The sequence below is a fragment of the Pungitius pungitius genome, chromosome 18 (assembly GCF_949316345.1).
Source record: "Pungitius pungitius chromosome 18, fPunPun2.1, whole genome shotgun sequence".
In the NCBI taxonomy this organism is placed as follows: domain Eukaryota; kingdom Metazoa; phylum Chordata; class Actinopteri; order Perciformes; family Gasterosteidae; genus Pungitius; species Pungitius pungitius.
In genome coordinates, this window is record NC_084917.1 from 4,728,866 (window position 1) to 4,740,042 (window position 11,177).

An 11,177-nucleotide genomic window follows, 5' to 3' on the forward strand; every position below is an offset into this window, starting at 1 on the left:
CGCCTCGGCTGTCTCCGCCCTCCCATCTGCTCATTCATGAAGTCGTTTTGTTGATCTCTTTGTGATCTCTCCGACCGGTTGGTGGTTGAGCGTCTTTTATCTCAGCGACGGGCCGAGCCCTGTCTGGAGGCGCAGCTCCCCGTCCGCGGACCCACGGCGCCGCCACGGCGTCACACGATCGGCAAAACAAAAGCAGACAGCGGCTCCGGTGGCACACACACGCGCACACACGCACACACGCACGCAACTGGCTCCGCCGGTTGTCCGCCCCTCCGTTCGCTTCATTTGGTTCCCACGGCGATTCAGCACTACGACAATGAGGGCGATTGTTTGTTCCCGTCCCGTTGCAAGTGATCCCCTCACTTTGTGTGTGTGTCGCAAAAAAGGTGAAGCGATGACGCCGTCCTTTCGGGCCCCCGCCGGGTACCTGGTGTCCGACTGGCTGGGTGTCTATTTGTCCCGTCACCCCGGGAAAGCCGGGGATGGTCATTGTGTATGTCTGTCTGTGTGCGAGGCCCAGCATGGCACAATAACTTGGCAGTCGAAGGAAGGAAGGTGTCTCTCAAAATGTCCTTGAGAAGAAAAACTATGGTGCTTTAGTCTTCTGGTGATGTATAGATCCAAATCAAGCAAGATGCCGCCCAATTAATTATGAAACGTTCCCGTATTTTATCTCCAACTTTGTGCTAAACACCGGGCCTGGGCAGCATCAAGATATGTGGGTCGTGTAATTACAGCAGAAGCTTCCACTCGGGCAAAATTATACCGCAGACGGGAGGCTTTGGAAAAAAACACGAGCCATTTCTCCTCCTTATCTCCTCCCCGGTTCGTGGCCGGATGGTTCAAGTTAGAGATGGCGTGTCTGCAACTCATTCTCTCTATCTGTGTTTCTGCAAGGAGTCAGATCTGCAGATAGGGAAACCGTGCCACTCCCCTGTGTGGTTTTCCTGCCATCAGGGCTTTTTTTCTTCGGTTTCCTGAAGTGGAAGATGGGAGGATGGGGGGGGGGGGGGGGGGGATTTAACATCTCGTCTACGTAACCTGCCCGCCATAAAGAAAGCGCTTCCTATGTCAGCTACTCCCCTTTCTCTAGCCATCTGTTTACATACTTTGTTGAACTTAACAATATGTCCTTTCTTCTTTCGGAGTTGGCCCTCAAACACGGCGGTTCGCCTGGTACGGTTTTTAGATAATTATGGCGTTGGAGAGAATTGATGGCTCGAGGGTAGCGGCTCAAGGCTCCTTTTTGGTTGCTTCTAACAAAACCCACTTGAAATCTCCAATTAAACTGTAGCGGTTTGACTTGCATTGTGGGATCTTTTGCACCCTTTAAAGAGGAACAAGTCCATGCGACGGTTTTATGGCGCTTTTTCTTTACGACATGACAAGTAATCAAAACCAAAGACGCAATGACTCATTTCTCCGCTCACGGCCCCCGTGGCGGAAACTTAGCAAGCTATAGCGTATTGATGTAAAACAAGGACACTCTGTCTCCGCTGCACAGAACAGCTGACCCGTCTCTGTCTGAAGGGGTCGTCTGTCTTTGAATAAGAAGAAAGCGAAGGGACCACAATAGGCAACGAGCCGGCTATTTAAGACTCCTGCTATACGTGTACATTTGACTTGCATTACCTCAACAACGAGACCAAATGTTTTTTGTGAACAGGGAGAGAGAGACACACACACACACACACACACTCAGGGCTGAACATATACGGCGTGGCACTGAGAACAAAAGAAATGCCTCCAGGGTGACCCCTGACCTTTGGAATAGACTTTCCCTGGCTGGAGAGAGGGTGTTGACTTAGAAAATAAGGCACCATGAGGAGTCCTTCCTTCCCCCTAGAGCTGTTGCCTTCATGTCTCCCCTCCCATTCCTCTCCTCAGCTGCTGTGTGTGTGTGTGTGTGTGTGTGTGATGACGACAGGGTCATTACATGTCTGAGAGCACGCACGCACACACACACACACACACACACACATGGGGCTCTCGGGAATCGATATGAGACTCGTTCTCAGGAGCCTCCTCACTATTTACCGATGTTGACAGTTTTGTGTCCAGGATTGAAGGTTGAAAAGTGTGTGTGTGTGTGTGTGTGTGTGTGTGTGTGTGTGTGTGTGTGTGTGTATGAGGGTTTAGGTCTGTGCTGACTGGAAGTATAGTAGCAACCTAGCTTTGTGTGTGTGTGTGTGGAGTCAGACAGAAGTAATGATTAACCTTTCCAGACTGGCCCTGTGAGAAGCACCCAGTCTGTCGTCAACCCCCCCCCCTCCGCACCCCCCTATCAGCCCACCCCTCCTCCCCTCGACCAAGTCCAATTGTCTCAGCTAGCATGGCGTCCACCCTTTAAGACCGTGGGCCATTAAAATCCACAGGGGAGCTAGTGGTGTGTGTCTCTTTGCCAAATGTCCCCTGCCTGTGCTGTGGTTTAAATATTTTGCATTGCAGAGGGGCTTTATTTAATCACAGACATTTACAGTGCCCCCCCCCCCCCCCCCGCCCCTTCCTCGCAGACCATAAGCTGATCAACATTAAATGCCTAGAAAACATGCGAGCAATAGGCTGTTGTTGTGTGCCGTGCCGCTAATGGCTAGCATCCCTATTAGCTTGCACCAGCTGCCTGTTTTGCAGTTTCTTACATTTCAAAAAGTGGTTAAAACGTATTTTTTTCATCATCATAAACAACGGCAATGTGACGCACACCAATCTGCTCCAGTATCAACACTCATTCAGCTCATTTCACCATAGAAGACCATCACTGTGGGGGTTGTTTTTTGGATGGGCTTCATGTGTTCAGGCCCCCCCCCCCCTCCCCCCTCCCCCATGGGACAAACCAGACTGGGACAGACTGGCAGTCAGACGTCTAACTGGAGCAGAGCGGAAAGGGCCCGAGGTGACAGATGGCCTCGGGGCCGCCGGCCTGCCCGCTTATCTCCGTCGAGGAAGAAGCCCGAGACGCACGGGCTGAAAGGCCGCCGAGCAGACGAGCAAGCGGGGGGGGGTCAGGGGGGGGGGGGGGATGGGGGAGGTGAAGACAGATAGATGGACTAATGCTTCCATAGGCAGACAGACGTGCAGACGAGCTCTGGAAGCATTCAGAGCTAACGGAAACACAGACACTGTGACGACAGCGTCTGACAAGCGCGCACACACACACACACACACACACACACACACCTACGTGAGAACCACCTGAAATAGCGTGGGAGCGTAACACGAGGAGTGTGACCGGCAGCAACCTCGCACACACAATAACACACGATGTGTTAAAAATGTATATTCAGTTTAAATGTGTTGTTGTTGCTGCGTGGTGTAGTCTCATTAGTGTGTGTGTGTGTGTGTGTGTGTGTGTGTTGTTCTGTCTCCAGCAGCATTACTCATGAGGTGTAAGCTCATCCGCTGTCAGGACAAGCTGTGAACATATTCCTCACAAGGCTGCGCCCCACAAACGGAGGAGTCTGTCTGTCTGGCTTTTGCGCTGCAGATATAATCAACATCTCTCCCCTTTGCGAGCGTAGTTTGCGCAGGAAGAAAAATGCAACTATATTTAGTTGTGTCATAATTTTCGGGGCGGCCTCTTATGCTGCGAGCGTTACACTTAACCTCTCCTACCACCCAGAAGGACATTTTTTTAGTTTTTGAGATGACGTCCTCGTTTTGGTTAACTTCATTTGGACTTTAAAGCTTTATCTGAAAGTATTTTATCGGTCAGGGAGAGTTCAACAAACACGGCTCTTGGGTTGCATTATGGGAAGTGTAGGATAGTGTTTTTTGGCGCTTGACCCATACTAGGAATGAGATATCAGAGTGGATTATTGACTTAAACCGTGCTTTTTTTTTTTTAATCCAGCAAGACAGGACTATTATTTCCACATCCTGGCATTGCAGCTTCTACATAAACACACTGTGCTTTGCAGTGTGACCTCTTCTCTTGGCCCCCGTGTTTCCCCTCTGTTGTTCTTCTGTCTCTCTGCAGCCCTTTGCTTTAATCCGTGCCTTCGCTGTTCTCTCCTCTGCGGTTCTCGCTTGCCACCAGTCAGAGTTTCTGAGAGGGGAAGAGAAGGGAGGGGGGGGGAGGGAGGGGGAAGCGGGGCAGCCAGTGAAGTCCTGAATAGCAGGGTGTTTTCAGGCTGCAATGACAGGCTCAGACAGGCAGCCGCTCTAATGACCTCTGACGCCAGGCTCTGTCTCTCCCAGCAATAACAAACACACACACACACACACACACACACACACACACACACACACACACACACAGAGGGCCCCACAGGTGAGCTCCACCAGCAGGCCCCCCTCTGTCAGCTGTTAAGAAAGTCCACAGCATCCTTCTCCGTATCAACCGGGGGCGCTTGATGCGTGCACTCGCACAAACCCAACCCGGGGAGCTAAGCTGGGGGCAGGATTACAGATTCTGTCTGACGTCAGCCCGAGACACAAAACACACTTTGTGTCCCTTATCCCTAAGATAAATGCCCCCCACCCCCACCCCCTGCCCCATTTAGTCTAAGGTAGATAGCAGGGTACTTAGTTTCCCCCCCCCCCAGCAGCACATGAGGACGGATTTACGATAAACTCCCCAAGGCTGGTCTCTGACCAACTTCAAAGAACACAGCCTTCTCTTGTTTTATGGAAGGCGTGCTTTCAGTGCCCCCCCCCCCCCTCCCCCGTCCCTTCCTCACCTCCTGTCTGTTTCAGTCTTCTTCTAGTGTTGTCTTTTATTTTCCTCCCCCCCCCCCCTCCTCCTCCCGCCTTCTCCCTGCATCTAATGAAGGCTAATGACAGGCCACGGTGAGTTCGCTCAGGCCGGCAGAGATCCTGCCGCATTAACGTTGCAGTTTGTCTCAGACGGGACCTTCCAAATTACCGGTTACATTCACAGCCACCGCCAGATGAAACGAGGCGGGGGGGGGGGGGCCTGTGGAAGGACGGGGGCGGCTCAAATGGCTCTGAGAGGGGCTCTGTTAATTTTTTTTCTTTTCCCTCACATATATTTCCCCTCTTCAAGCTTTCTTAACCCTTGAATGTGTCTTTCATCGCGGCTGTATTTGTCTGTGTGTGTGTGTGTGTGTGTGTGTGTGTGTGTGTGTGTGTGTGTGTGTGTGTGTGTGTGTGTGTGTGTGTGTGTGTGTGTGTGTGTGTGTGTGTGTGTGTGTGTGTGTGTGTGTGGGTCCGTGTGCGAGAGGAGAGGACGTTCACCAGCTTGCCGGAGTTGCAGCAATTAGGTGACGATCAAAAAATGCGCAAGAGACGCCTAGAAATCAGGAGAGGAAGCAAAGTTGCAAAAGTAACAGTTCAAATATGTGAAAAGCATTCCTTCTCTTCCTCACCACGCCCCCCCCCCCTACTTTCTTTCCTCTCGCGCTCTCTATGTCTCCCTCTATTTCCCTCGCGCCTGACTGGCTCCTACTTTTTGGAGCTGGGAGTAGCTGGGAGCCAGATTTCTGTGGAATCGAGATATGACGGGGGGGGGGGGGCTGTCGCGGGAGGCACCCTGAAGGGAGGCAAGGGGGAGAGAGAGAGGGAGAGAGAGGGAAGGAAAGAAACTGGAGCATGGCCAATGCTACACTTCTTTTCACGCTCAGGGGAAACTTCGGGCTGGAGAGGCCCAGCCCGTCGACCAATCAGGCGAGGGCTCGTGCTCCGGCGAGGACGGGAGACGGGCGGCCCGCCGACCCCGTTCGCTCGGCACCGAGGGCGGGGGGGGGATTGGGTTGAGAACCTTCTTTTGCAATAATACGGCGAGCTAGACGGCAGATAAGCACTTGATGCTCGGACGATGCTTCTCTTGTCTGAAGGCCAGGAATTCCGACACGGATTTTCCTCGAGTCTTGACAGTTTGGTTTTTTGGCTCTTGACTAAAGCGAGATGAATGGATGCTGGAGGAGTCGGGAGGAAGGAGACACGTCTGTGTCGTTGCCTTCTACGGCCTTCTTCTATCTTTTCCTCCTCTTCTTCTTCCATTTGCCCCTTTTACAACATTTCAGTGTCATCAAGCATTTACGACAAGTCTGACCATCTCCTCCCCCCCCCCCCTGTGTCTCCTTTTTTAGATTCCCTTGCACTGCAGGAGTCTGGCGACCGGGCCCACTGGTGCGTGGTGGCGTACTGGGAGGAGAAGACACGCGTCGGGCGCCTCTACTCGGTCCAGGAGCCCTCTCTGGACATCTTCTACGATCTACCTCAAGGGAACGGCTTCTGCCTGGGCCAGCTCTGCTCGGAGAACAAGTCCCAGCTGGTGCAGATGGTGCGGGCCAAGATCGGCTACGGCATCCAGCTGACGCGCGAGCCGGACGGGGTGTGGGTCTACAACCGCAGCTGCTACCCCATCTTCATAAAGTCGGCCACACTGGACAACCCGGACTCGCGCGCGCTGCTGGTGCACAAGGTGTTCCCCGGGTTCTCCATCAAAGCCTTTGACTACGACAAGGCCGGCAGCCTGCAGAGGCCCAACGACCACGAGTTCACGCAGCAGCCGCGCACGGGCTTCACGGTGCAGATCAGCTTCGTGAAGGGCTGGGGGCAGTGCTACACCAGACAGTTCATCAGCAGCTGCCCGTGCTGGCTGGAGGTCATCTTCAACACGCGATAGCAGGAGCTTCCCCTCTTCTTCTTCTTCTTCGCCCTCCTCGTCCTCCTCCACAAACGGACTACACCCTCTTTTCCTTGTTTTGTTTCAGAGAAGAAGAAGAAGAAAATATTAAAAAAACAAACTCTGATGGACTTAATAAATGACTAAGATTTAATTGAATAAAATAAGAAAGCGAAAATGTATTTTATGTTATATATAAATATATTATTAATTGTAAATATGAAGACGTTTTATATGCATCATTATTTATGTATTGTGCAATGTGTTGATGAGAAAAAGAAAAAAGGATGCACTTTGCTTAATATAAATGCAAAACAAAGAAATGCCAAAATAAAAAAAAGTACAAATAACATGTCTTTTCCCGTCTCTTATCTTGAGGTTTGCGGTGGTTTTTATTCAGTTTTTTAATATTGGCCTTTGGTTTTGTGCACAATCCAAATAGGATTATTTCTCTAAAACCCTTCTAATTCAATTTCTGTAAAGAATATAGTCTGTCCGCTTTTATCAAAGTCAGCATTGGCTTAACTTTGCTGAAGGACTTTGATGTCCCAATGTGGTTCGTAAAAGCATTTCCCTCTGAGACGCAATGAGTCAGTCATAACTCATTGTCCTTACAGGCTCATTACGCCTTTTACAATTGTCTGTTTCCCCCCCCCCCCCCGAGTTATTTTTGGGACCGATGTCCCTCTTCCCCTCTGTCATTACCCGATGACATCACAACCAGGAGGCCGTAATGACAAATTTCATGAACCAACCAACAGAAGGTCCAGCTTCCTGGAGGAGCCCTCTTTGTTCAAAGGGTTGATCACACTGAAAGGAAAGCAACCGATCAAACAATCGTGGAAGGAATTCGGTGCCACACCTGAGGAAATGAACACACTGGAAATGTACTGGAAGATAACTTTATTTAGACCTCATTGATATCCGATGAATGGCCCGATGATGTGATTAGTGAGAATGGCCAACTTTGGCATTTCTGAAAACAATACACAACATAATAGATTTCCTTGTGATAGACGCACTCCGTCTGTGCGTGTGTGTGTGTGTGTGTGTGTGTCTGTCTGGGCCGCGTCCTGTTGCCAGTCAGATGGGTGTCTGTGAAGAGGATTACTACTGTAAGCCTGCTTTACCCACACACACGCACACACTGTCTCAAAGACCTACATTTACAAGACCCACTTTCCACGCAATCCAACCCCCCCCCCCCCCCCCCCCTCCCGCCCCCCCTCCATCCTCCTCTCTGTTCAGCAGCACAAACCTTGAGTTTATTTAGAATATGACAGAGTAAACAACGTATTTTGTGCCAGTGACTCAGTGGTGGGGGCAGGAGAGTGGAAGCATGCGTGTGAGCTCTCTCCCTGTTCCTTCACATCCTCCTTGTGAAAGCGATGGATAGCAATTTCATTTTTAGTTCATGTCCCCGAGATGGATGTCCTTCAGCCCAATTCATATTGTTTGTTGCTTTTCGGCAAATCATTTCTGCAACAAAAAAAAAAGGACAATGACACAATATTTGTGCGGTATAATCTGGAAAGTATTATGATTTGGACATCAGAGAATAATAAGCGTTAAAAGTCTCTCCTCGTCCAAAGATACATATTAATATACAGTGCTCAGTGCATACATTATGTACCACTCCATTTACTATAAAACCCCCAATGAAACGCCGTTAATTCATAAACAAAAGAAGATACATTATTCAGAAAACGTTAGAATACATTCCACCAGGGGGGTGGAGCCTTTAACAGGAGCCTGTTCCTTGACATCATGTACTTTAAACTGTATGTTCTCTCAACTATAATCCTTAACCCCGCTAATACAACTATAGCAGCTCATGGCAGAGGGAGAGGAATGGCGTAACACCCGTGACTTCCCTCAGACAGGGTCACCCTGATTCTGCCCAACAATAATTCCATTAAAACTATTACAGATTTCACCAGCGTCTCCAGCCAGCAGCATGAACATGTGTATTACACATGAAAGCTGTCCTAGCAAGCAGCTTCCAAGGAAAACACGCTGAGTGTTTAAATCTGATTATATCTAGGAGATATGCGTACATAGGTTGTGAATTTGTATTGTTTATGGCTATGTGAAGAATGTTTTACTGTACAGAAAGTATAATCTAATATTTAACATAATTAATTGTATGTTTTCGACCCTGTCCTTCCAGTGCCCCCATTAAATTTAGTAGTATTTTATATAATTTTTTAAGACCCGTTTTATTATTTTATTATCCTTCGGTCATTTGGTGAAACAGCGCCTCCCTGGGTTGAAACGGCTATCCCATCTTATTGAAGGTGTGTGGTGAGAAAAGGTACTACGCTTTACCGGAAACTAAGCAGTCACGCGCGGTTTGCGTCCTTTTTTTCGTAGTTCAGTCAATCCGATGTGGTCGCAAACCCGTGAAGCTATTAATGGATATGTCTCTCTTTCAAAATAAACTGTAAAATAGTTTCACTCCAAACTAATTTCCGGGATTCAACCCAGAGGGACATGATTACTTCCTGGATTTTGAGCACATCAGCTCCACATCCTTCCTGTCTGTTTGTCTGTGCTTGCTGTTGGCTTTACTTGTGCATAAATGTGTGTGTTCAAGTCCTTGCTGTGTTTGTCTTTAGCGGCTGCTCAGTCACCTGTTGGCTGTTGTGGCTGATGTGGTTGATGTGGTTGTTGGTACCCGGTGCAGATGGCCTTGTTTCCCAGGCTTGTTTTCAGCTCTCCACAGTGTTTGTTCACCCTGGAAGGGGTTATGGTTGATTCCAGTCAATCTGAATAATACTCACACAATGTTAGGGCTGCAGTTAACTGTTTGTTTGGTGTATTGCATGGCCGCTTGTTCTGCCCAACAAATATTTTAAGACATGACAAAGAAAACCAACAAACACACACATTTAAGGAGCTGGTCCCAGTAACTTTATTGCATTGCTTAAATGACTCATTAACAATGAATTCCTGATTAAAGATTGTTGCAGATGCATTTCTTGTGGAATAAAGAGTTTTTTTCAGCTCTACATTTCTTTAATCACAATCGCTATACTAGATTTGAAGGGAAAAAAACATTTCCTTTTTATTTTCAGAAAATGATGCATCATTAAACCAATTATCTTCCAAATTAAATCTAATCCAAAACAGACATATGGGTATGTGACCATTGTAAAACACATCTGAATGCTTTTGAACCTATGCACATTTGTATCCACAGTGAAGGCCTCTCAGCCTCTGCATGCTGGACCGTGGTAGAGTCCTATCTATCCTCTTTGGCGAGAATCATACCGTGGTTAATACACCCATGCAACCCATAGCACGGTAACGCCTGCTTTTTTTATTGCATATTTATAAACATGTGCGTCTTCGCATGTGGACTTGGGGGGGCTGGAAGGTTGAACATGGTAGGTGGGGCCTGCAGGGTTAGTGGGGTTGTCTATGGCTCTTTGTGTGCGAATGTGTTCTGACCTTTTCACTTTGGTGAAGAAAAAAAAAAAAGAGTCCTTCCTAATTACAATGTCATCTGACATTGAATCATATGTAAACATCCTCTTGATTGTTTGTGTAATGCTTGGTAGACTTCTCTGGGATGTGAGTCATCTTAAACCGCGTTATTGTTTGAGACATCCTATACATACGCAGCACATAGAGATCAAAGCATTCTGCATGCATTGTCTCTGCATTTGTGTGCCGTACACAATTGGCCCGTTTGTGTGTCCCCTCGTGTGGATATTCCTGCACACATGCATGCATGCAGGCATGTGTGCATGTGTGCAACACAAAGTCCTCCACCGCGCCGGTAGACACAAAGCCAGACCCGCTCCATCCCCCTCTTTCTCAGGGGAGAAGGGGGTTGGGTGGGGGGGGGGGGGGGGGGGGGGGTAAGACAGTCTGTCTATCTGCCTGCTCCTATCGGGAGGGGCGGGGGGGTTGAGCCCAGGGTGGGGGGTTGTGGAGGTGGTGGGGTGGGGACAGTCTAGCCGAGTTTACTGGCTGGATGTGTCTGTTGGGGGTTTAAAGGCGGGGACAGTCACTTCTGGCATTCTTATGCTTATTTAACCCCGACATGGCCTGCAGGCGTGTGTTTTTTTTTTTTTATTCTTTTTTTTTTCTTTAACCTCAATGAATCATAGAAAAAGGCAAATCCATCCACTTAGTGGCTGGAAGTGAGCGTGTGAGTCTTTGATCTGTGCGGCAAATGGTCCCTCTTATTCCAAAAGATTTTACCAGTTGTTAGTGAAACCCGCATTGCGGTTAATTAAAATATTCCGACTATATTTTATGCACTATCATCAGAATACGCTGACGGTGGCAGGAATCCAGCTCGCCGATCGTCCTTTGAACAACGTCCTTGGTTTTGCATGTAGTGAATTTTGAGCCAACATCGATCCGTTGCTTTGGAACAGTCACACAACAAGGCGGCTTCTCTGTGCACCGTTTGTGGTTCTAATGACAGTTTGTGAGGTTTTTTTCGCACCACGCGTGTTTGCAGCGTAGAAATTTTATAATGTTGTTCGTTCTTCTCCGCCTTGATGTGATCTGACCACAACGTTTTTTTATGTCAATAGCTGTTTTAAGAAAACCCCCCGTGAGATTAACCCAA

The 11,177-nt window shown here is 48.6% G+C and overlaps 1 protein-coding gene across 1 annotated transcript in view; it reads left to right on the forward strand.

Moving 5' to 3' along the window:
* The window catches only part of smad7 (SMAD family member 7), a 12,650-nt gene extending 5,717 nt beyond the window's left edge, over nucleotides 1–6,933 (forward strand). Inside the window, exon 4 of the mRNA XM_037485420.2 lies at nucleotides 6,051–6,933. Within this exon, the coding sequence (XP_037341317.1) occupies nucleotides 6,051–6,589 (539 nt within the window). The 3' untranslated portion in view covers nucleotides 6,590–6,933. The remainder of the gene's footprint in view (nucleotides 1–6,050) is intronic.
* Nucleotides 6,934–11,177: the final 4,244 nt, after the last annotated feature.